Source organism: Sapajus apella, unplaced genomic scaffold, assembly GCF_009761245.1.
Source record: "Sapajus apella isolate SASKATOON/1434 unplaced genomic scaffold, GSC_monkey_1.0 scaffold143, whole genome shotgun sequence".
Taxonomy (NCBI): domain Eukaryota; kingdom Metazoa; phylum Chordata; class Mammalia; order Primates; family Cebidae; genus Sapajus; species Sapajus apella.
In genome coordinates this window covers 2,053,783-2,079,505 of record NW_022437083.1, presented here as the reverse complement: position 1 = coordinate 2,079,505, position 25,723 = coordinate 2,053,783, and the positions used below count along the sequence as shown (strand labels likewise).

The 25,723-nt window shown below is 50.0% G+C and overlaps 1 protein-coding gene across 4 annotated transcripts in view; it reads left to right on the top strand.

The window, feature by feature from the left end:
• The first annotated feature begins 4,058 nt into the window (after window positions 1–4,058).
• The window catches only part of CCDC13 (coiled-coil domain containing 13), a 63,615-nt gene continuing 41,950 nt past the window's right edge, over window positions 4,059–25,723 (top strand). For 3 of the 4 annotated variants that reach the window (XM_032264228.1, XM_032264227.1, XM_032264225.1), the window contains exons 1-5: window positions 4,059–4,163; window positions 15,191–15,417; window positions 17,969–18,117; window positions 21,980–22,122; window positions 22,797–22,886. In XM_032264228.1, the coding sequence (XP_032120119.1) occupies window positions 15,197–15,417; window positions 17,969–18,117; window positions 21,980–22,122; window positions 22,797–22,886 (603 nt within the window). In that variant the 5' untranslated portion in view covers window positions 4,059–4,163; window positions 15,191–15,196. Of the gene's footprint in view, window positions 4,164–14,799; window positions 14,948–15,190; window positions 15,418–17,968; window positions 18,118–21,979; window positions 22,123–22,796; window positions 22,887–25,723 lie in introns of those variants that run through there. The other variant, XM_032264226.1, reaches the window with a different exon arrangement.

Here is a 25,723-nt window from a genome sequence, read left to right as displayed (position 1 = left end):
GTTGCGGTGAGCCGAGATCACGCCATCGCACTCCAGCCTGGGTAACGAGCGAAACTCCGTCTCAAAAAAAAAAAAGAATCAGTAGTTTGTATTTTTCTATGTTTATGTAATGTTTGATAATTTTCTAATCTCTCGGTTGCTACTTTAACCTCCAAATCCAGTTATTAGTACTCAGCTTCTCAGGGGTTAGAGGGTGGTTTTATGTTTTGATTGCTAAGTTTTGGATTTATGGTGGTAGTCCAGGAATAAGGCCTTTTTGGAAGTTGGAATTTTCTTCATGGCCTAATAAATGATTGGTTTTGTCAGAGCTTCATAGACATTTGAATATGGGATCTCTGTTGTATCTTAAAATATTAAATTTTATTTATTTTTAAAATTTAAGTAAGGTTATTTAATGGTGCTGTTCAGTTCTGTAGCTTTAGTTTGGGGCTTCTTATTTATTCTGTTGTGTTTTAGGGGAAAAGAGATTTTCCCATTTTGTTATCTTCTAATAGAGCTGGTCTTATGTTGCTAACAATTTTTGCTTCATTTATTTTACTGCTATATTAGATTATTTTAAAATTTTATGACTTTTAAATTTTATTATATATATATATTTATAAATATATGTATATGTGTGTGTGTATATATATATATATATATATATATACTTTTTGAGATAGAGTCTCAGTCTGTCGCCCAGGCTGGAGTGCAGTGGGGTGATCTCGGCTCACTGCAACCTCCGCCTCCCGTGTTCAAGCATTCTTCTGCCTCAGCCTCCCAAGCAGCTGGGATTATAGGTGCATGCCACCACGGCTGGCTAATTTTTTGTGTTTTTAGTAGAGACAGAGTTTCACCACGTTGGCCAGACTGCTCTCAACTCCTGACCTCATGTGATCCATCCACCTCAGCTTCCCAAAGTGCTGGGATTACAGGTCTGAGCCACCACTCCTGGTCCTACTTTCTTTTTCCCCCCCCTTATTATTTATTTATTTTTATTTATTTTTTTTTTTGAGACGGAGTTTCGCTCTTGTTACCCAGGCTGGAGTGCAATGGCGCGATCTCGGCTCACCGCAACCTCCGCCTCCTGGGTTCAGGCAATTCTCCTGCCTCAGCCTCCTGAGTAGCTGGGACTACAGGCACGCGCCACCATGCCCAGCTAATTGTTTGTAGTTTTAGTAGAGACAGGGTTTCACCATGTTGACCAGGATGGTCTCGATCTCTTGACCTCGTGATCCACCCTCCTCGGCCTCCCAAAGTGCTGGGATTACAGGCTTGAGCCACTGCGCCCGGCCTCTTTATTTATTTATTTTGAGACAGAGTTTCGCTCTTGTTGCCCAGGCTGGGGTGCAGTGGTGCAATCTTGGATCAACGCAACCTCTGCCTCCCAGGTTCAAGCGATTCTTCTGCCTTAGCCTCCTGTGTAGCTGGGATTACAGGCGTGTGCCACCCTGCTTGGCTAATTTTTTAATATTTTTAGTAGAGACGGGGTTTCACCATGTTGACCAGGATGGTCTCGATCTCTTGACCTCGTGATCCACCTGCCTCGGCCTCCCAAAGTGCTGGGATTACAGGCTTGAGCCACCGCGCCTGGCCTCTTTTTTTTTTTTTTTTGAGACAGAGTCTCACTCTGTCCCTCAGGCTGGAGGGCAGTGGTACAGTCTCAGCTCACTACAACCTCTACCTCCTGAGGTCAAGTGATTCTCATGCCTCAGCCTCCCAAGTAACAGGGATTACAGGTGTCCACCATCATGCCTGGCTAATTTTTATTATTTTTACTAGAGACAGGGTTTCGCTATCTTGGCCAGGCTGGTCTTGAACTCCTGGCCTCAAGTGATCTGCCCACCTCGACATCCCAAAATGCTGGCATTATAGGTGTGGATGAGCCACTGTGCCCGGCCAGTATTTGGTATCTTGATGGTTGTGGATACACAAACCAACACATGATAAATCAAAAGAAAAGTACAGTTAAATTGGAGAAATCTAAATAAGAGGAGTAGGTTGTGTTGATGTCAATATCCTGGTTATGACATTATACTTAAGTTCTGCAAAATGTTACCATTGTGGGGAACTGGAAGAGTATACAGGGGATCTCTATTATTTCTTACAACTGCATGTGATTCTATAATAATCTCAATACAATTTCAAATTAAAAAGCAAACAAAACACAAAGAGCAGTGTCCTACAGATACTTCTGGTTAGAGAAACAAAGGGGGCTGGAATTAACAAACATCTGTATACTCTACACGAGGAAATACTGGTGACCCGGATTGGATTATCCACTTCTTGGATGATAAAATGTCAAGCTTATAAACTAAAGAAAATTCTCAAGAGAATTTTGGGCAGAAAAAAAAATGGCATGAGAGCCTTAGTGGCGACAGTGGAAAAGTAACAAACCTAGAGGAAAATCATCCCTGGTTTTGAAAAAATGGGTTACTGCAAGAATGATATCCTCGTCAAAAATAATCCTTGACTTGCTGGAGCAAATGTTGCCCCATTCCCACACTTTTTTTTTTTTTTAATTCTTTTTTTAGTTTTTTTTTTTTAAAGATGGGGTTTCACCATGATGGCCAGGCTGGTCTTGAACTCCTGACCTCAGGTGATCCACCCACCTCGGCCTCCCAAAGTTCTAGGATTACAGGCGTGAGCCACGGCGCCTGGCCATTCCTAGACTTTCTCATGCACATTCCAATTCGTCTGTTCTGAAATTCTCCTGCGTCCTGAACTTACTCACAGCATGTTCTTATTTTAATGGAAACCTGGCTTTCTGCTGGGAACCATGCTTTCCAGAAGCCCTCTAAGTAGACATGGCTGTTCCTTTTCCTATCCCACACAGTCCCCTCGTGGTCATGAGGTAAACAAACGATACTTCCCACTACACACACCGTATAAAAAGACCCTAATCCTTTGAGGCTCACCCATACCTGAATCCTGCTCTTTATGCTGTCTCTTTGCCACCACCTGTAGATTTATAGTTCTGCCACCCTCAGCTCACCAGGCAGCAACTGGACACCAACGGGAAAGATCTGTTTTTCCTTTATCAGAAAACTCTGAGTTTATACCTGCCGTGCTGATGGCAGTCTAGTGCCATATGTTTATGTATGCATGTCTATGGGCGTGGGTATTCACTGACCGTATGAGGAAAAAACAAAACAAAACCAAAAAAACGAGTAGCAAGATTTTCAAATTATGAAGGCCAGTATAAATATTTGGCCAGGCACCATGGCTCACGCTTGTAATCCCAGCACTTTGGGAGGTCGAGGCAGGGGGATCGCCTGAGGTCAGGAGTTCAAGACCAGCCTGGTCAACATGGTGAAACCCTGTCCCTACTAAAAATAAAAAAAAAAAAATAGCCGAATAGTCTCAGCTACTCGGGAGGCTGAGGCAGGAGAATCGCTTGAACCTGGGAGGTGGAGGTTGCAGTGAGCCGAGATCGCACCACTGCGCCCCAGCCTGGGCGACAGAGCGAGACTCTGAAAACGCCCTTGAATCATCTTTCCTAGAAATGTGCCTCCCACCGCCATATAGCCCTGAAATGTAGTAGTGTCTTAAATGGGGAGGCGCCATTAAAAAAATAGATACAAGTGTTTTCCTCTATGAAAATAAACGATGTTCGTTATTTTTAAAATCCTCCAAAGCGTAAAAATGAAAACGCAGCACTGCTGTTCCACCGCGCAAGCAGAACCACCGTCAAGGTTTCCGCTTCGGTCTTGCTTGGGTGCCCGGCTGGAGATAAGCACGACTTCACGGCTCCACTCCGCGGCACTGCGTCCCGCCTCCTTCACTCGGCGTCGGGGCGCGGCCTTCCTCCCGAGGTGCCCGAACACCTCCCGTCAGTTTCGTGGTGCGATCGTTCGCTTTTTAACTCCCCAGCAGGACAGCGGAACGCACATCTCCGTGCAGAACGTTTGGTCCGCAACGCTTTGTAAAAATGTCCAGCGCGCTCGGGATGCTGCCCACTGGGACCCAGGCCCGCGCGCCGTCGGCGCCTCTGTCACCTTCACCACGCTTGGCGCCCCTCGGCCCCCGTAGAGACGCGTTGACGTAAGACGCGTTGACGTAGACGCGCTGACGTCGCGCGAGTGACAACGCTGGTTTCCCTGGTGACGGTTGCCGGGGCAGCGCGTGCCGGCGTCCGGAAGAAGTGGCCTAGCCGCGGCCGGGAGAGGTGCAGAGAGACGGCGGTAAGTGCGCGGAGGGCGGAAGGGCCGGGCCGGAGCCGGGAGAGCCCGGGCGCGCTGCCTCTGCCCCCGCGAGACTGAGGGCTCGCCGGAGGGGGCTCCGCTCGGGCCGCAGACTCCGGCCCGGGAACCAGATCCGCACCGCGGCCCCATCCCAAAGCCGTCCCTGCGTAGGTGCCGGCAGGCTTCGGGGCGCCACACCCCCAGGCCCCCAGCCTGTTGTTGAGAACACTCGAAAAGAACACAGTAAACGCAGAAAGAGAAGGAGAGAGGAAGGAAAGCCGTGGAAGAAAGCGGCCGACGATGGCGCCAGGCGCCTGTCTTTCCCCACCGGTCCCGTCACCTGTGCGCTCGGCAGCCCTTGGGAGCCTGCCTCCTCCCAGGAGCCTGCGTGGCTGCCACTCTTCCCACTCCCTGTGCTCCCTGGCTCCAAGTCCTGCCTGGGCCAAGAGTTCTTTCCATGCAGCTCCAGCCTTCCTTTTTTCTTTTTTTGAGACGGAGTCTCACTCTATCGCCCAGGCTGGAGTGCAGTGGCGCGATCTCCGCTCACTGCTACCTCTGCCTCCCGGGTTCAAGCGATTCTCCTGCCTCGGGCCCTCGAGTAGCTAGGATTACAGGCGCCCTCCACCACGCCTGGCTAATTTTTGTATTTTCAGTAGAGATGGCCAGGCTGGTCTCGAACTGCTGACCTCAGGTGATCCGTCCACCTGGGCCTCCCAAAGTCCTGCGATTACAGGCATGAGCTACCGTTCCCCGCCTAGCCTTTACTTTTTAAAAAAAATTAATAGACTTAAAGCAGATTTATGGAAGCATTGAACAGAAAACAGTTCCTTTATACCTTCCATATTCCCGTTTTGTCTGTTGTTAACATCTTCCACATGGCATTGGCGTGGTACATTTGTTATCATTGATACAGCTATATTGATATGTTCTTACTACCTAAAGTTTATAGTTTACATTCAGGTTCATTTGTTGTTGTTGTTTTGAGACAGGGTCTCATTTGGTCACCCAGGCTGGAGTGCAGTGGCGTGATCATTGCTCACTGCGGCCTGGAACCCCTGGACTCAAGCAGTCCTCCCAGCTCAGTCTCCTGAGTAGCTGGGAACACAGGCACATGCTACCATGCCTGGCTAATTAAAAAAAAATTTTTGTAGAGATGCGGTGTTGCCATGGTACCAGGCTGATCTCAAGCTCCTGGCCTCAAGTGGTCCTCCCACCTTGGCTTCCTAGAGTGCTGACATCACAGCTGTGAGTCACCACACCTGGCCGGCATTCATTGCTTTAGGTTCTACAGGTCTACAAGTTTTGCTAAACGTGTAATGCTATGTATCCACCATTAAAGTACACGGAACACTTTCACTTCCCTAAAAATCCCTGAGGCTTTACTGTTCATTCCTCCTCCCCGCCAGCCCCTGGAAACCACTGACATTTTTCATTTAGAAGGTATTCACAACCACCGATACCTTTTACTTCTCTGTAATTTTGCCTTTTCCAGATGATACAGTTTGCAATTACATAGTTTGTAGCCTTTTCAGACTGGCTTCTTCACTTAGCAACACACATTTAGGTTTCTTTCGTGCCTTTTCATGGCTTCATAGCTCATTTCTTTTCATCACTGAATAATATTCCCTGGTATGAGTGTACCGGGTTATCTGTTCACCTGCTGAAGTACATCTTTTTTTTTTCTGATTTTTGATAATTATGAGAAAAACTATGAACATTTCATGTGCAGGTTTTTGTGCGGACATAGTGTTCAGCTTATTTGGGTAAATATGATTACTGGGTCATATGGCAAGACTGTGTTTACCTTTGAAAAGATGACCCAGTTGTCTCACAAAGTGGCTTTTCCCTCTTGCGTTCCCACCAGCAGTAAATGTAAATGCCTGTTGCTTCACATTCTTGCCGTCATTTGATGTTGTCAATGTTTTGGATTCTAGGCGTTCTAATAGGCATGTAATGACATCTCATTTTTGTTTTAATTTGCAATTTTCTAGGGGTATGTGATGCTGAACATCTTTTCATGTGTCTCTTTACCATCCATATTTCTTTTTTGTTGAGGAATTTGTTCAGAGCTTTTGCCCCCACCCCCAGACAATGGAGTTTCACTCTTGTCATCCAGGCTGGAGTGCAATGGTGCGATCTCAGCTCACTGCAACCTCCACCTTCCAGGTTCAAGCTATTCTCCTGCCTCAGCCTTCTGAGTATCTGGGACTACAGGTGCCTGCCACCACGCCCAGCTAATTTTTGTATTTTTAGTAGAGAAGGGGTTTCGCCATGTTGGCCAGGCTGGTCTTGAACTCCTGACCTCAGGTGATCTACCCACCTCAGCCTCCCAAAGTGCTGGGATTGCAGGCGTGAGCCACCGCGCCCAGCCTCTTTTTATTTTCTTAACAGTATCTTTCACAGAGTAGAAGTTTATAATTTTAATGAGGTTGAATTTATCAGTTTTTTTCTTTCATGTATCATGCATGCTTTTGGTATTATATATGAAAACTCATAGCCAAACCCAAGGTCAGCTAGATTTTCTCCTGTGTTACATTTAGGTATATAATCCATTTTGAGTTAATATTTGTGACAGGCATAAGGTCTGCGTCTAGATTCACTTTTTTACATGTGGATATCCATTGTTCCAGCACTATTGCCTTTGTTTCTTTGTCAAGGATCAGTTGACTCTCTTTCTATGGGTCTCTTTCTGGGTTCTTCATTTGGTTTCATTGATTCATTTGTCTGTTTCTTCACCAACACCACACTAAATGATAGTCTTAATTACTATCATTTTATAGTGAGTCTAAAGGTCAGGTGGTGTCAGTTTTCCACCTTTGTTCTTCTTTAATACTATGTTGGATATTCTGGATCTTCTGCATCTCCACATAAACTTGAGAATCATTTTGTCAGTATCCATACAGTAATTTGCTGGGATTTCTTCTTTTTTTTTTTTTTTTTTTTTTTTTTTTCCGGCAGGTGAGTCGTTACACACTCCTTAGTGGATTCCAGCTTCCGTGACCGCCATCCTGGTGCTGGGATTTCTGTATTGCAATTGCATTCAATCTGTAGATCCAGTTGGGAAGAACTGACATCTTAACAATATTGATTCTTCCTATTCATGTTCATGAGATAACTATTTGTTTAGTTCTTGATTTTATCAGAGTTTTCTATTTCTCCTAATATAGATCTTACACATATTTCGTAAGATTTATACCCAGGTATCTCCATTTTTGCGTTAATATAAATGATCTCACATTCTTAACTTCAGTTTTCCATTGCTTATTGCTCGTATGTGGGAAAGCATTTGACTTCTGTATATTACCCTTACTTATGGCAATCTTGCTACAATGACTTCTTCGTTCCAGGATTTTTTTTTTAATAGATTCTTTGAGATTTTCTACATAGACAGTCAGTCATCTGCAACCAAGGTGATTTTATTTCTTCCTTTCCAAAATATATATCTTTTTATTTCCTTTTCTTGTCTTATTTCATCAGGTAGAACTTCTAGTATGATGTTAAGTGAGAGTGGAAAGAAGGGACATCTTGCCACGTTCCCAGTCTTAGGGGAAAGCGTGTAGTTTCTCACTGCCAAGTGTGATGGCAGCTGTATGTTTTTTGTAGATGTTCTTTATCAAACTGAAGAAGTCACCTCTCTTCCTAGTTTACTTAGAGCTTTTATCATGAACAAGCATTGGATTTGGTCAAATGCTTTTTCTGTGTCTATTAATATGATCGTGTGAATCGTGCGACTTTTCTTCTTTAGCCTGTTGATGTGATAGGTTACATTAATTGATTTTCTAATGTTAAACCAGCCTTGCATACTTAACTCCTATTTGATCATGCCGTATAATTATTCAAATACATCATTGGATTCAATTTGCTAATATTCTTGGAGGTGCAGGATTTTTTTTTTTTTTTTTTTTTTTTTTTGAGATAGGTTCATGCTCTGTCACCCAGGCTGGAGTGCAGTGGTGCAATCATGGCTCACTGCAGTCAGAGGGAGATTTGGGAATTACCTTCCCTCCATTCACTTGACTGGCCAATTGAATTCTTTCTTTGCTGCAAAACCTGCTGTTTTCAGCGTGTTGGTTTTCTGGACAGCAGGCAAGATGAACCTGTCAGGCTGTTACACGCTCCAGCTGCCTCCTCTTCCTCCTCCTCCTCCTCCTCCTCCTTCCCTCTCTCCCCTCCTCACTCTGCATCTTCTCTTCATCCTCCTTTGTCCACACTCTAGGTCTCAACTACCTGAGGCTCAGACTTCCCTTCTGAGTCCCAGACCTCGCCAGCATCTCAGCCAGCCAGCTGCCCACCCAGCATCTCAAAGTCCACCACCTCGTCTGCAGCATGGAAAACCCGTCCTCTGTCAGGGTCTGCTGTCTCCCCAGTCACTGAAACTCAGCACAGCCCAGGCTCCCCACTCCTCTGCACACCTGCCTTCAGTCCCTTCCGTTGGGCAGCAGTTCCTCTTCCCCCTTCTCCATCTCTCAGGTGCAGTTTTGATTTAGGCCCACATACCTTCCCAGAGACGCCCCTCGCTGGGCCCTTTGCCTCCAGCTGTGCGGAAGGCAGGGGTGATCCTGTGTGCACCCCCGGAACATCCCCAACGCCTCAGGATAAAGTCCAGGCTCTTTCGCTGGGCAGATCAGACGCTTTCTGGTGCTTCCCCAAATCTGCCATGCCCTCTGGCCATTCTGAACCATCATAGTTCCCCACGCTGATCACATTCTCTGCACCTGCTCTTTACAAGTTACTGTGTTCATTCATTCAGTGACAGTTCTCCAAACGTTAGTTGAAGGCCTGTTCTGGGCAAGATGCTGAGAATCAGCAAACAAATAAGATATTATTAGGACCTCTGCTCTTAAGAGGTCTCTTTGCAAAGGGAAGTAATGTAAATAAAATGATAGATAATTATAATAAATGAGGTTAAGTTAGTGATTAAGGGGCGCCCTAAGGATTCTGGGAGTCCACAGGGTCTCCTGAGGGGAATCCTAGAGGCTAACTGGGTGTTAGCGGGAAGGTAAAGGGCTGGGATGGGGAGGCCTGGGAGGAAGGCTTCCCAGGGAGGGGAGTGGCCGAAGCCAGCCTGTGAGGTGCTGCCGGGCTTACTCCTAAGCAGGAGCCACAAACCCAAAACGTGCTGTGGCTGATGGGAAATAGAAGTGAATCCAGCAGGTGTAAGAGAAACAACGACATTTATGTGCATTGATAATGGGCAGCTGATGCGCTGGCTGCAGCATCTGGCAGTGGCAGGGACAGTGGCTTAATGGAAAGAACATATTGTGCCGCAAAGGAACCCTGCACAGCAGCTGCTGTCCATGTGGGACTGTGGGCCCAGCATTGCCAGATCCGTAAACTTTAAAAAGAAGCTGGTGGTAACCACACGTAACATTCAAAGGCCCCCAACCATCTGAGTGGACTTCCTCTCAGCCAGAGCACTCCCAAGTTAACCTGAAAGGCTGTTTTGCGCCTTGACGGGAAGCGGGGGTTGGACATGCCTCATTATGCCCTCCTCCCTTCTGGAATTCAGGAAAAGTGACAGACACTGAACATCAACGCAGACCTTAAGTCTGATAAGAAACACTTACACTCTATTCTCTCTGAAGCCTGCTGCCTGGAGGCTTCCACCACACAATAAAACTCTGGTCTCTCCTCTCCTAACCCAGAGGTTCCTTTCTAGTTACAGTAACTCTTTCAACCAGCTGCCAATTGGAATAATTTTATTTTAAATCTACCGTGGCCTGGAAGCTCCTCCCTCCTGACCTTGGAATTGCTCTGCCTTTCTGACCAAACCAGTAGATATCTTCAGTGTATTTGCTTGATGTCTTAGGTCTGCTTGAAATGTGTAAAACCAAGCTGTGCCCCTGCCACCTTGTGTACGTGGTCTTAGGATCTCTCGAGGGCTGAGTCACAGGCCAGGATCGTTCATATTTGGCTTAGAATAAATCTCAGGCTGGGCACAGTGGCTCACACCTGTAATCGCAGCACTTCGGGAGGCTGAGGTGGGCGGATCACTTTGAGGTCAGGAGTTCGAGACCAGATGTAACCAAACTAGATATTTAAACAGACTGTAACCTCCTCTTGTAGCAGTCACAGAGTTTCAGCCAATCACAGGCAGCCAGCGCAATCAGCCCAGCTGTTTCTGCGCCTCACGTGTGCTTTCTGTACATCACTTACTGTCTCTGTCCATGCATTTTACCTGGCCAGGTGGCAGGCCTGGAGTTCTGGTTCTGGGGGCTGTTAGATTTGTGAGTCGTTCTTTGCTCAATTAAATTCCGTTAAATTTGGTTTGTTTAAAGTTTTTCTGTTTTTATTTTGGAGACGGGGTCTCACTGTTACCCAGGCTGGCGTGCAGTAGCTGGATCACAGCTCACTGTAGCCTCAACCTCCTGGGCTCAAGCTATGCTCCCACCTTGGCCTTCCAAAGTGCTGGGATTACAGGTGGGGGCCATCATGACTGGCCTAACATTTACCTTTTAACAGAGGATTTGGCCTTCGGGTCAGCCATTATACTCACATGTATTGTTTATTACAATGAAAGAAGCAGCAAAGAGGCACATAGGGCGGAGTCCGGGAGACACAGGTGCAAGCTTCCAGTCCTTTACCAGTGGAACCCTGTTGTCAGTGCTTACTTCTCCCGGAAACCATTTGTGGCAGCCTACGTGGAGTACTGCCAGCCAGGGAAGCTGCCCTGAGTCTTGGTGTCCAGGGTTTTTATTAGGAGATGGTCATGCAGGTATAGTTGACCTCAGTCACTCAATCTCCAGCCCCCTCCAGCCTACCGCACACCCAGCAATGAATCACATTGTTAATTAGCATAGACTGGAATGGCCCAAGGCTCCCAGGTGAAGAAAAACACTCATCAGGAAGCCTGCCTGCAGTGCTCAGAGAGTCTCTCGGAACGGGTCAAAGGCCAAACCTGTTTTTAGGAATGTGCAGGTGTGGACGGTACAGGTTTTCTGAGTTAATTCTTTCCTGCTCCTCTTACCGTGCGGGGCTGCCTGGTAAAGAATTTCAACAAAACACCAGCTCCTGCTTGTGCTTGACCTTTGCCAGACCCTGGGCTTGGCCCACAGCACATTAAAACCACCTGGGCAGCACATAAACCGCCCCACTCCTGGTCTCCACTCCAGACCGACTTAAATCAGATTCTCTAGGGGTGGGGCCTGGTTATCAGCATTTTTAGGTTGTATCCTGGGAATCTGGTATTGAAGCAAGTTTAAGAGTAACTGAGTCCAGGCTCTGGGACCAGCGCTGTGGGCGAGGTGGAGATATGAATATTGAGAAGGTGCAGATTCAGCAGCTGAGGCTGGAGGGTCAGACAAGGACCATGGTGTTCATGCTGGCTGTGGGAGGACCAGCAAGATTGAAGCCTTGGAGGAGAAGGAGGTGTAGGAGCAGAGGAGCAAGTCAACACAACCAGCTAGAACTGGCATCAGGAGAGGGAAAACAGGCCAGCAGGAGATGCTGAGGCCAGGTCCTAAACGCTTATGCTGTTGGACTTGGCTTTGTGGCTGGGGCTTTTTGCACAGGAGCCTATCAGGCTCAGAGCTGTGCTTTAGAGAAAGTAGTCCCTCAGCAAACGGCAGTCATTCGCTCACCAAGTATTCATTCCATGCCTGCAGCATCCCAGGCCCTGCTGTAGGTGTGAGGATACAGCAGGGAACAGCACACAGTGCCTGCCATTGTGAAGCTGGTGCAGAGGGGGAGAGGCGGTGGACAAGTAAATCAGAATACAACGTGTCAGGTGACCTAAGTGCCCCGGAGGAGGAAGATGACACGGGGCAAAGGCAAGGGGAGTGAGGGCAGGATGCTTTCTACAGTAGGATGTGGGGAGACCTCTGTGGTAAGGTGACATTTGAATGGGGAGTGAGGGCGGGATGCTTTCTACGGTAGGATGTGGGGAGACCTCTGTGGTAAGGGGACATTTGAGAGGAAGCCGGTAAGGTGGATGTCTGGGGAAGGGACATTCCTGGCAGAGGTAACAGCAGGTGCAGATGCCCCTTCGTGGTTATGAGCCTGATGTCGGTGGGAATGGGGATGTGGGGGCAGATTTCAGGACGTTTATGGAGAATACACAAGATTTATGGTTAATTGCATGATAGGTAGATGGTGTCAGGCTTGAGGTTGGTTTGAGGCAGGGACATCACCACTGGCTACACTTTAAAATCATGAGGGGAACATTTAGTAATTCCAGTGTCTGTGCCCTATTATTTCATTTATGTGAAGTTCAAAGAGACAAAACATCAAGAATGTATAAGAAACTGACCACCCAGTTATAAAACAGACAATACAATTTAAAAATGGGTAAAAAAATGCAAGTGGTCATGTCACAAAAGAATATAGACACATGGCCAGCAAGCACATGCAAGGTAACTAGTCAGGCAAGGCGGGTGGATCACGAGGTCAGGAGATCAAGACCATCCTGGCTAACACAGTGAAACCCTGTCTCTACTAAAAAAAAAAAATAGCTTAGTGTGGTGGCTTGTACCTGTAATCCCAGCTACTCAGGAGGCTGAGGCAGGAGAATTGCTTGAACTCAGGAGGTGGAGGTTGCAGTGAGCCGAGATCGTGCCATTGCACTCCAGCCTGGATGACAGAGTGAGACTCCGTCTCAAAAATACAAATAAAAATAAAGAAAGGTAACTAGTCAGCAGAGATGCAAGTTAAAACCACATTGAGATAGCATTTTATTTTTGTTTTATCTGAATTAATTTATGTATTTACCGATTTTTTTTTTGAGAGTCTTGCTGTGTTGCCCAGCTGAGTGCAATGGTGCGATCTCAGCCCACTGCAACCTCTGCCTTACAGGTTCAAGCCATTCTCCTCCCTCAGCCTCTTGAGTAGCTGGGATTACAGGCATGTGCCACCACGCCTGGCTAATTTTTGTATTTTTAGTAGAGATGGGGTTTTGCCATGTTGGCCAGGCTGGTCTTGAATTCCTGACCTCAGGTGATCCGCCCACCTCAGCCTCCAAAGTTCTGGAATTACAGGCATGTGCCACCACCCCCAGCTGAGATACCATTTTACATAACCAATGGGAAAGACTAAAATTTAGGCTGACCACATTAAATGCAGACAAGGATGGGGCACCTGGGACCCCAGACATTGCTGGGGAAGGTAACACGGTGCAGCCACTCTGGCCAACAGTTCAGCAGTTTCTTTTGAAGTAAAACATAAATATACCGTATAAGCCAGAATTTTTACTTCTAGGTATATACCCAAGAGAAATAAAAACATATATTCATAGCCGGGCACAGTGGCCCACGCCTGTAATCCCAGCACTTTGGGAGGCTGAGGCGGCCGGATTGCCTGAGGTCAGGAGTTCGAGACCAGTCTGGCCAACATGGTGAAACCCCAACTCTACCAAAAATACAAAAAAATTAGCCAGGTGTGGTGGCAGGCACCTGCAATCCCAGCTACTGGGGAGGCTGAGGCAGGGGAATTGCTTGAACCAGGGAGCTAGAGGTTGCAGTGAGCCAAGATCGTGCCACTGCACTCCAGCCTAGGTGACGGAGTGAGACGCCTGGCTGATTTTGTATTTTTTTAGTAGAGACAGGGTTTCCCCATGTTGGTCAGGCTGGTCTCAAACTCCTGACCTCAGGCGATCTGCCCACCTCGGCCTCCCAAAGTGCTGGGATGACAGGCCTGAGCCACCATGCCCGGCAGCGGCTTTATTCATAATAGCCAAAACTGGAAACAGTTCAGACGTCCAACAACAGCCGAATATATAATCAAATTGTTGTTTATCTAAACAATGTGTATCAGTCAGTAAGAAAAAGGAATGAGCTTATCATGCATGCAGTGATATGGATGAATCTCAAAAAGATCACACTGAGTAAGAAAGCCAGACACAAAAGCCTAACGACTGTATGAGTCTAGTCATAGGAAATTCCAGAAAAGGCAAAACTGTGGTGAACAAAAGCAGACCTGAGTTTGCCCGGGGTTGGGACTGGCAGGGAAATGGACTGCAGAAGGGCAGCAGGGAGGGTTCTGGCGTGATGGAAATGTTCTTTTATGATGGTGGAGGTGGTTGACACGGTGAACATATTTGTCAAAACTCATTTGTCCACATAAAATTGGTGTTTTTTGCTTTTCTGTTTTTTCTTTGGAGACAGGGTCTCACTGTTACTCAGACTGGAATGCAGTGGCACAATCGCGGCTCATTGCAGCCTCCACTTTCTGGGCTCAAGTGATCTTGCCACCCCAGCCTGCTGCGTAGCTGGGACTACAGATTTGTACCACCACAGCCAGTTTTTTGTAGGGATGGGGTTTCACCATGTTCCCCAGGCTGGCCTCAAACTCCTGGGCTCAAGCAGTCTGTTTGCCTTGGCCTCCCAAAATGCTGTGATTATAGGCATGAGCCGCTGCACCTGGCCTGCTGTCTTTTACTGTACATAGATTGTTGTTTGATAGATTGACTAAAGAGAAACCAGACAAAACTCATCTTCAGTGGTAGCGGTGAGAATAACAGTTACCCTGGGGGGATTCCCTGGAGGAGGCGCAGAGTAGCCTGCTGAGGGGCTGGAAATGCCCTGTACCTTGATCTGCGTGTACCACAGAGGTGTGCGTCTGTGGAAAGATTGATTGAGCCATGTGGCCAGAATTTGTGTACTTTACTGTACGTGAGTTATACCTGAATTTAAAAAGAAAAAGAAGTGGCCAAGTGCCATTCCTGGAAATTGAGATTTCGTTCCTCAGGAAATGGTCGCAGGCATTGCTATTTGGGAGTTCCTGGGGGACTTGAATGTTCAGCCGGCTTTGGGAGCCATTGATTTAGGGCCAGCACGCGTCGAGTGTTGAGTGTGAGTGACGGAGGCTGTCCTGAGGCCGTGGGCCGTCTGGTGGCGTGTTCGGGAATGGGGAGGCCGCTCAGTTCTGCCTCGGCTTTCTAGTGATGTGAGGTGAGGGTGGGCTTCCAAGCTTCCGCGTGGACATACACGCAGCGCGGAGCAGCGACCTCCAGGGCTGGGCTGCAGACGGGCGCGCTGTGTGCGGAGTCTCGGTGTGGAGCCTGCTTCGGCTCAGACTTCTTTCCTGACGCCCAGGGCAGGATGGCGGCAGATGAAAGCTCGCAGGACACTTTGCGGCTCCAGTTCCAGGCGATGCAGGAGATGCAGCGCAAACGGTTACAGAAGCAGATGGAGAGAAAGAGGGAGAAGGAACTGAGCCCCGAAAGCAGAGCCGACGGCCAGGAGGAGCCCTTGGAGGTCCCAGGTGGTCTCAGCCTTCTCCATGCCGGGGAGCCACACTCGAAAAACAGCTTTGAGAAGAGGTAAGTGCAAGTTTGAAGTCTCTCAGGGGTGTGTGTGTGTGTACGCAGGAGCTATAGCAAAACTTGTAAAGTGCAGCTGAAGTGACAGAAGGAAGCTTTGAGCCTTAATCATACCTGCATTTACCAAGTTCTGATACAGCCTCTGTAGTCAATTCATTCTAAATGCTTTTTTTTTTTTTTTTTTTGAGACAGAGTTTCACTCTTGTCACCCAGGCTGGAGTGCAATGGCCCGATCTCAGCTCACCGCAACCTCCGCCTCCTGGGTTCAGACAATTTTCCTGCCTCAGCCTCCCGAGTAGCTGAGACTACAGGCACGCGCCACCATGCCCAGCTAATGTTTTGTATTTTTAGTAGAGACGGGGTTTCACCATGTTGACCAGGATGGTCTCGATCTCTTGACCTCATGATCCACCCGCCTCGGCCTCCCAAAGTGCTGGGATTACAGGCTTGAGCCACCACGCCTGGCCCATTCTAAATGCTTTATAGACACATTATGATTCCTTAACCCATAAATAATTTAGGAATATAGAGTATTTTTCTAGCTTCAAACATATGATGAGTTTTGGGTTGGTTAGTTCCCTCCCTCCCTCCCTCCTTCTGAAACCTCGCAGGATTTCAGAATTGCCGTGAACAGGAATTAAGTAACTCTCTTTTCCAAATGGAAACACTTACTGTGGTTTCTTGGACTTTTGACTATCAAGGTACTAATATGTCGGGTTTTTAGAATGCAGATTGTGTGTGTGTGTGTGTGTGTGCGCGGGTGTGTGTGTGGGGGGGTATGTGTATGTGTGTGGGTATGTGCATGTGTGTGTGGGTGTGTGGATGTGTGTGGGTATGTGCGTGTGTGTGAGTATGTGTGCGTGTGTGTGTGCGCGCGTGCGCGCGGGTGTGTGTGTGTGCGGGTGTGTGTGTGTGCGGGTGTGTGTGTGTGTGTGTGTGCGGGTATGTGTGTGTGTGTGGGTATGTGTGCATGTGTGTGGGTATGTGTGTGTGTGTGTGTGTGTGTATGTGCATAGGTATCTGGATCAAGGATTGAACAACTGGTTCTAATGAAGAGACTATCTTGAAGTCTGGAACTTTGAGTATGATACCAGTATTGGGTAGGGCCTTGGATTTTTATCTGTTGAGTAGGCTTAGCTTCATGACTTGGTTTGGTTCACTGAATATGAGTGGAGGTCATATAGGTCATTCTTTCCTTCCTTCCTTCCTTCCCTCTCTCCCTCCCTCCCTCCCTCCCTCCCTCCCTCCTTCCCTCTTTCTATCCTTCCTTCACTCCTTCACTCCTTCCCTCCTTTCTTCCTTCTCTCCCCCCTCCCCCCTCCTTCTCTCCCTCCCTCCCTCCCTCCCCCCTCCTTCTCTCCCTCCCTCCCCCCTCCTTCTCTCCCTCCCTCCCTCCCTCCTTCCCTCCTTCCCTCCTTCTATCCTTCCTTCACTCCTTCACTCCTTCCCTCCTTTCTTCCTTCCCTCCCTCCCTCCCCCCTTCTCTCCCTCCCTCCCTCCCTCCTTCCCTCCTTCCTTCCTCCTTCCCTCCTTCTATCCTTCCTTCACTCCTTCCCTCCTTTCTTCCTTCCTTCCCTCGCTCCCTCCCTCCCTCCTTCCCTCCGTCCCTCCTTCCCTCCTTCACTCTTTCCCTCCTTCCTTCCTTCCCTTTTTAATGGAGCCTTGCTCTGTCGCCAGGCTGGAGTGCAGTGGCACGATCTCACCTCACTGCAATCTCTGCCTCCAGAGTTCAAGCTGTTCTCCTGCCTTAGCTTCCCAAGATGCGCGCCACCACGCCCAGCTAATTTTTGTATTTCTAGTAGAGATGGGGTTTCACCATGTTGGCCAGGTTGGTCTCCATCTCTTGACCTCGTGATCTGCCTGCCTCAACCTCCCAAAGTGCTGGGAATACAGGCGTGAGCCACCGCGCCCAGCCTCTTGTTTTATTTCTATTTTTTATTATCTATTTCTAATACAGTCACTTGCCATTAGAGAAGAAAGTCTATATAATGTTATTATTTGGAATTTGCTAAGATTGCCTTTATAGCTTATAATACTTTTTCTTTTTTTTTTTAAGAGACAGGGTCTTGCACTGTCACTCAGGCTGGAGTGCAGGATGACAGCTCACTGCAGCCTCAAGCTCTTGGGCTCAAGCAATCCTCCCATCTCAGCTTCTGGAGTCACTGGGATCACAGGTGTACACCACCAGGCCTGGCTAATTTTTCCTTTCATTTTTAGAGACAGGGTCTCTCTTTGTTGCCTAGGCTAGTCACAGACTCCTGCCTTGGCCTCCCAAAGTGCTGGGATTAGAGGTGTGAGCCACCACACCCAGCCCTGTGATATATTTTATGCATGCTCCATGGATGCTTAAAAGAAGTATGAATTCTAATTGGGGGTTTTTTATAACTCCCTATTGAAGCCAGCTAATGAACACGGCATTCAAACCTTCCTTCTTTCACGTGTGTGTATCTGCATCTGCATGTCTGTGTGTCCACCTGGGCACTGGAGGCCTGACCCCTGCCCACCAGGGTCTTTGCCTTGAAGGAGCATTAATTCTGCCTTTGCCTTGTAGGGTGCTTGAAGATGAGATTGAACACCTTCGAAACGAGCTCAGGGAAACAGTGGACGAGAACGGGCGATTGTGTAAGCTGCTGAAGGAAAGGGACTTTGAAATCAAACACCTCAGAAAGAAAATAGAAGAGGACAGACTTGCCTTCACAGGTAGCTCCACACTGTTGTGACAGGCCTTGCCCTGCAGTCCGGGGACTTCAGACGGGGCAGACAGCACGTTCGGAGGGCAGGTGCCCACGAGTGTGGTCAAGCTTGTCCATCTGAGTCCTGGAAGTGAGGGAGAGGGTAGAGGAAAAGAGCAGGCCCAGGGAGGCCAGCCCACCAGAAAATGGGAGCACGGGGGGCAATGAAGGGTTAAAACGTGGGCCAGCAGGCCAGCCTCCTAGGCAATGCTGGTGACCCAGCTGGGCCTCGTGGCAGGGACCCGCCATCATGCTTGCATTACGTTCAAGGGCTGGCGGGGTGCGGTCCTCTTTGGTGCGCTGGCTCAGATGTTATGGCGTGAACATGAAAAAGCCCAGCAGCCTGTGGTGAGCTGTGGTCACCCACTGCACTGAACTCTGGGCAACAGAGTGGGATCCTGTCTCAAAGAAAAAAAAAGCTCCAGTGGAGACGGGCGTTAACTTTACAGCAGCTGCTGTTGCTGCTCCAGAAAGGTAGACTGAGACAGGGAGGCCACTGCTCAGGGAGGACATCCTGGGACCAGCCACCAGTGGGGGCCGGGCTGGGCCTTGCCCTGTACGTCTGCGTAGACCTTAGCTGCGTTGGTGGAGACCTAGGCCCCATGAGTCTGGTGAGGACCTTGGCCTTGCAGGTCTGGGAGTGACCTCTGATCTGTGGGTGTGAGCTGGACATCGGCTCTGTGGTTATGAGTTTGACTTTGGCCCTGCAGATGGAGTGGAGACTTTGGACCTGACTGTCATCTGCTCTGTATACACCCATTGAGCAATTCCCAGGTGGCTCACAAATCAGAAAGTACTGTAGATGTCACCAGTCACAGAGGGCAGCAGGGCTGACTCTGCACCCACAAGAGTGTCCCTCCCTGTCTTTGAGAGTAAATGCTTTTGAGGGTGGGACCAGAACTCTGGTCAGTCAGCGCTGAGTCACAAAGCCCGGGGAATTTGGCATCCTAAAGACCCATGGGCCTAGTGCACCTCCCTCCATTCTTGGGCCTTTTCTGTCTGAAACAAAAAACACAAACCTTGAAGACAAGTCTTTGTACTGTGAGGACCTGGCTGAGGACCCAGCTGTGGAGGGGGCCGCGTGCCCGTTTGCCAGGCGTAGAGAAGCTGCTGGGCTCCAGCGGTGCAGGAGATGCCTCTCCACCCAGCGGGCCCGGGCAGCAGACCTGGGGTCCCTCCCTCAGCCCCCTGCCTTGCTCACTGTCTCTTCCAGTCTTTGCTAACACACAGACTTGGTCATGGCCTCTTCTGACTGCCAGCCCTAAGTGTCCCTGAAAACCACTGAAGTCCAGGCGTCACTCTGAAGTCACCATTTCTGATTTCCATTTTCACATTTCGGAGAGAAAATCTGACAAGCCCATTTGTGTTTTCAAACCGTGCCGCAAGTGACAGGCTGTTGACAGCTGACAGACTGGTTCCCTTTGGCCGGATTTTTAGTGATTGCTTTTGGCTTTTGTTTGTTTACTATTTTTTTTTGCACTTTTTTCTAGTGATTGTTCTAATGATACTTACTTACCTTTTCATAGTCTACATAGAACTAACATTTTACTACTTCAAATGGAATCTAGAAACTTTGCCACCATCCGGGTCCCTTGACCTCTCCCTATATATTGCAGGATGTGTCAGTATTACATCCGTATATATATTGAAAACCCTAGCAGTCAGTGCTGTGCTTTTTGCTTTCAACTGTTATACATGTTTTAACAAACCCGAAGGCAGGACTATTCTCTTTAGCCAGATACTCAGCATTTCTGTGCTTCCGTCAATTCTGCCCCCATTGATCAGGGGCTGCAGCTTCAAGAGCAGAGCTTGCCTGGAGACAGGGTTGGTAAATAATTTAAAAAAAAAAGAAACCCAGAGGATTCTTTCCATTCTGTCCGAGCCCCACTTCGTGCTGTCTGCACTCGAAAGGCATTCTCTTGGCCCTCTTTCTGATGGCCAGTTCAGGATTTGTGCTGATCTGAATCCTGGGAGGGAACGTGCCACCAGACCCTTTGTGCTTCTCGTCTGCTTTCCTTCCCCAGAACGCTTGCCACCGTTCACTTCCAGAACGCTCAGGGCGCCGCTTCCACACCCTATCCAGGCTTTTGGTTGTATTCAGCGAAGGAGATAGGGTAGAATGTGCTCACTCCATCTTAACCGGAACCAGACCTCTGCTGAAATTGCAGTTTTTTTAACTGCTGGAGTTGATGATTTTCACAGTGATCCTGTATTATCACCACCCCGACGTACAGCCTGTTAAAGAGCCAAGTGTGCCGTCAAGATGCTCCAGGCCTCCAGGCCGGCTCTGAGCCTTTTCTCTTGGGGTGTCCTTATCCTCCTCAGCAGACGCAGACATGAGATTCCAAGGGCAGCTGCTCCTGGTTGCCCCCTCGCTGCCTTGGCCAGGCTGGCAGGAGGTGATTTGAAAGCCATCGAGTGCCTGTTTGCCACTAGTTGTCACCCGTCATCTTGTTCTGAGGCATGTGATGGCCATGTTAAAAGCAGGACTGAAAACAGGCCTGCCAGTTACTCCCTGCTACCGTGTCAGAAGCATTCAGAAAGCCTGCCGACCATCTGACCACATCTGCCATCACACCGATGGAGCTGTACTCCAGAGAGGGTGAGGGGCTGTCAGGGCCACAGCTGGGCAGTGACCACGCTGGGCTGGCTCCCAGCGCCCGCCCTCTGCACAGCTCCTGCCCATGCAGCTTCCCCCGTCCACACCCTCCAGCCTCCCTCCCTCCCTCACCCACTGCAGGGAGCCTTCCCTCTACGCTGGGGTCCTTGATGGTCCTCACATACTCTAAGCACGTTCCCACCTGCAGACCTTTGTACCTGCATCTCCTCTGCTTAGAATATCCTTCCTAGGTGAGAACACTCTTCCTGGTTTGAGCCCTCACTTCATTCATTCAGGTGTCTGTTCACACCTCACCTCCTCAGAGAGCCGTTCCCGGCCAGTCCATCTAAAATAGCGTCACCTCCCTCATTCTTACCCCTTGCCCAGCTCCCCTATATTTCCCAACACTTACTCCTATGTATTAGAATATGTAGTTATTTCTTTGAGGTTTTAAACCATCTGTCTTCCCTACTTGAATGTAAACTCCATGAGTCTTTTTTATCCACTGTGAACTCCGTAATACCAAGAGGACCCAGCACTTGATAGAAAACAAATATTTGCTAAATGAATGTATGCCTTTGTGTTGGGTACGTGTTACCACCAAACTCTGAAGAAACAACCACGCAGTCTCGGCAGCAGTAAGCGCTTATTTAGCCTGAACACCGATCGGGGCCAGGCTGGCTGGGTTGGTTCCTTGCATTACGCTCCTGATTCTTGAGACCAGCAGCCAGATATGCTCTTCCTGGGGCGGGCACACGCAAGCCGGCGAGTTTAACTGCGTGAGTGCTTTTCACGCCTCTGCCTTGTCTGCACCTTATCTGGTAACATGCCTTTGGCCAAAGCAAGCCACGTGGCTGAGTCCAGAGCCATAGAAGGGCCAAGGGGACTGCACCCTACACATCAGAGGGCACAGCAGAGTTACAGGGATGTGGACATGACCCTGTCACTGAGGATGGCATGAAGCACTGGACTGATAAACCTGAGTCTCACAGAAGGAAAACTCTGCTTTCTGCTTTTATAATTTTGCTAGAACATGCTGAACCTCTGAGCGGCTGCATTTCTACTCATGGGAGTTGGGGCCCAGGGCTGCTCAGTGTATGGTGCCCCTCCTAAGCCAGTGCCCTTTATGAGCATCCATGCCAAGCAGCTTTAGATCTCAAGACCCTGGTGTTGTCCGTGGTGGGGTGTGAGTTTGATGTTTTAATTGATCTCACCATTCCCTTCTTTTTAGGGACAGCTGGTATAGCTGGAGACGTGGTCGCCACCAAAATTGTGGAGCTATCAAAAAAGAACCGGGTGTTGATGGCAGAATCAGAGGGTGCAAAAACCAGAGTGAAGCAGCTGACCAGTCGCATCCAGGAGCTGGAGCGGGAAGTGAGGGGCCCTGGGACTCCCAGCACGGGCAAGAGGGAGCCTTCCCAGCTTCTCCATGTGTAGCTGGAAGGGCTGAAGTTGGAAAGTTAAGAGGCTTTCTCAGATCACACAGTGTGTGGTGGTGCTTCATTTTATTTTATTTATTTTTTTAAAGACAGGATTTCACCGTGTTTGTCAGGCTGGTCTTGAACTCCCAACCTCAGGTGATCCGCCTGCCGTGGCCTCCAAAGTGCTTGGATTACAGGCGTGAGCCACCACGCCCGGCTGTGCTTCATTTTAAATCCAATGCTGTGGGCCTCCAGTGGGCTTCACGGTGTCTCTGGCCTCATCTATTCATCTGTAACCTGAAATCCATTGTGTTTTATGCCCTGCCTCCTAGGCTGTGGTTGGAACTCCAGGAGACAGATGATGAGTGAAGCATTATTACCTATTAAGCTGTTAGTGAGCCCTTGGGCTGCTTCTACAGTGCAGCTAGGGAGGGGGCCAGACGGTCAGGTAAACCCTCTCCATTCCAGAGCGGTTTCTAAAGGGGAGCCGTTCCATGAGTGACCCTAAAGTGAGCTAAAAGGACGCACCACCAAGATAGGTCACCACACGCACAGTGGCACCAGAGTGCTTCCTTTGGGCTGCACAATTGCTGAGCAGAGTGTGAAGTGTGAGGTTTGCTTTTTCAGCTGCAGTCAGCCCTGACCAGGCCGCCAGCCAAGGGGGCTGCCAACGCGGGAGCCGGGCCGCCGAGGACGCGGACGGGAGACGGAGCATTGGTACGAATTCTCTTCTGTGCTGGGGACTCTGCGAGGCAGCCCCCGGCCTGGGCCCTCCTCCACCGTGTGTAGGTACCTCCCCCCGAGCCCACCCCACCCCACCCGCTGCCGAGCCAGGTGCCCATCCATTGGCTACCATTGCTGCCTCTTCAGAGCAGACGTCAGAGGGCAGCACCGAGTCTGTGGCCTGAGGCCAGTAATGTCCTGTCAGAAGCCGTGGAGGGTGCCGCTCCAGCTCTGTCTCCAGAAAGGAAGGCTGGGAGGAGCCTGAGAACCCTGGACCCTGGAACCTCAGGATCGGGAGGGAAGGCCTGGTCCAGCTGACCTCCCACTGTCATCCTAGCTGACCTCCCGGCCAGCCCCTGTCCGGCACCCTCACTGGGGACACATGCAGCCTCCACCTTACTGCAGTGGCAGGGAGCTCACCACTGCCCAGTGGGGTCCTGTTCTTTAGGGCAGTGGTGAATTATATCATATTATCAGCCCTCTCCCTTTGGTGGAGCTCCAAATCTACAGAGCCAAACTGGCTGCTGGAAATGGGGACTTGTCCCCCACAGCCCATTTTATAAACCAGTGAACAGTTCTTGAAACTCAGGAGGTGGGAACTGCAGCTCCACGAGAGGAAGGCAGACTGACCTGGGGGTTGCCTTGTCCCCAAGCCAGACAGTAAATGGCATCAGAGTCTAAGTAACATTCCAGGAGGCTTCCCGAGGGTTTTCCTGGGAAGCCAGGCCAGTGGCGAGAGAGGCAGCCAAGCCCAGGACTCCCAGTTTGCTGCCTGTGTTCTAGCCCAGTCTTCCCTGCCGCCTGCACCTCAGGGTGGGATTGCCTCTGCGTTCCTTGAGGACGGTGCAGTCCCTGGTATGCAGCAATGGGTCCGTCAGGCTCTGGGAGAATGCACCGCCTCAAGTCTAGTCTTGTATAAACCTGTCTCATTGCTGGGGAGGCGGCAGAGGGGCTCTCCTCGGGGCTAGACTGAGGATTCTTCAGGCCCTTTCCTGGCTCCAGGGGACACTGCTAAGCTGCCCCTGGTCTATTCTGAGTATTGGGCACCTCCACGGCCCCAGCTAGAGCTGCCCTCGATAGGAAGCTGATGTTCAGCCTGATGGGACTTTCTAAGCCCTGTGACACAGGGAATCAAAACAGCCTCGGCTGGGCTCGGCCGCTCACGCCCGGAATCCCAGCACTTTGGGAGGCTGAGGCGGGTGAGTCACTTGAGGTCACGTGTTCAAGACCAGCCTGCCCAACATGGTAAAACGCCATCTCTACCAAAAGTACAACAATTAGCTGGGCATGGTGGCGCGCGCCTGTAGTCCCAGCTACTCGGGAGACTGAGGCAGGAGAATTGCTTGAACCCAGGAGGCGGAGGTTGCAGTGAGCCGAGATCGTGCGACTGCACTACAGCCTGGGCGACAGAGTGAGACTCTGTCTCAAAAAACAAACAAACAAACAAAACCAGAGGCTCTGTCTGTGGAGAATCCCGGGGGAGGAATGGGAGTCATTGGAACGTGGGATGTGGAGAGGACTTCAGAGAGGGCCCCAGTGCTCTGAGCTCACAGAGGAGTCCACCCTCCATTAAGGCTGCAGCTAGACGCTGGGACGGAGGAGGGTGACCCTGAGCTGGCCTTACTGGAGAAGGAAGAGGGGGAAGGTGCACTGAGTGTCTGCTGGGTAACACTTGACTGCAGCCCAGAGCTCGCAAGGCTGGAGAAGAAAGAGGGGAAGGTGAACTGAGTGTCCTCTGGGTAACACTTGACTGCAGCCCAGAGCTCACAGGTTAAGGGGATGTAAGCCGGAAAAGCTGGGGTGAAGTCACCCACAGAGGGAGCCCTTGAATGGCAGCTGGAGCAGGAGTTTTAACTTTACTCTGTGGCCACAGGGAGCCGGGAGGTTCCAGGTTTGGAGAGAACAGTGTGTGATGGGCTGTGTCTGGATTCGTCAGTGTCACGCGCTGTCCCTGTCCCTGCCATCTCCCAATCAGAGTGAGAGCGAAAGCAATGTTCCCCTCAGAAAGCTGCTCCACTCCAGGCACGCAGGCCCAGTCCACGTTCCAGCCAGAGCCTCCAAAGCACATTCCAGTGGAGCCGAGCACCCTTCCCTCTGCGTGGGGCTTCGGGAGGCCGTGATGTGAGCGGCATTGGTGTCCGCTCCCCGTGGACTGCGTTTTAGTTATTCCCTCAAAGGAAACAGCCTGGGGTAGCGGAGGGGGTGTGCCCATATGCAGACCCCCTACAAAGCCCGTGGAATTCCACTCTTGGCAGAAAGCTCTCAAGTGGTTTGGAGGTAGGATTAGCTCAGCTGCCTAAGCCAGGAGGACGGGGCCTGACCTAGGCCCTCCAGAGCACCGTCTGGCCCTCAGCCCCCTTGCCCACTGCCTACTCAAGCCAGGCGAGGCCTGCCAGCATTGCCCTCCATCAGCTGCCCCAGACAGCACCCTCGATGTGCATTATCTTAGCCACGCTTACAGGCTCCCTGAGGTTGGCATTGCATGGCCCCATTTTACAGATGAGAAAAGGAGGCTTGGGCAGGGCCCGGGTTCTAGAGCCAGAACCGTCTGTGCGCTTTTTCCATGCTCTGATGAGATCCAAGAGACCCTGCGAGGTCACAGCAGACACATGGACGTTCATGTATTCCCAGGGCCCTCGGTACCCGAGGTCAGGCCACCCCTGAGGTCAGGGTCACTCCCGAGGTCAGGGTCACCTCCGAGGTCGGGCCACCCCCGAGGTCAGGGTCACTCCCGAGGTCAGGGCCACCCCCGAGGTCAGGGTCACTCCCAAGGTCAGGCCACCTCCGAGGTCAGGGTCACCCCCGAGGTCAGGGTCACTTCCGAGGTCAGG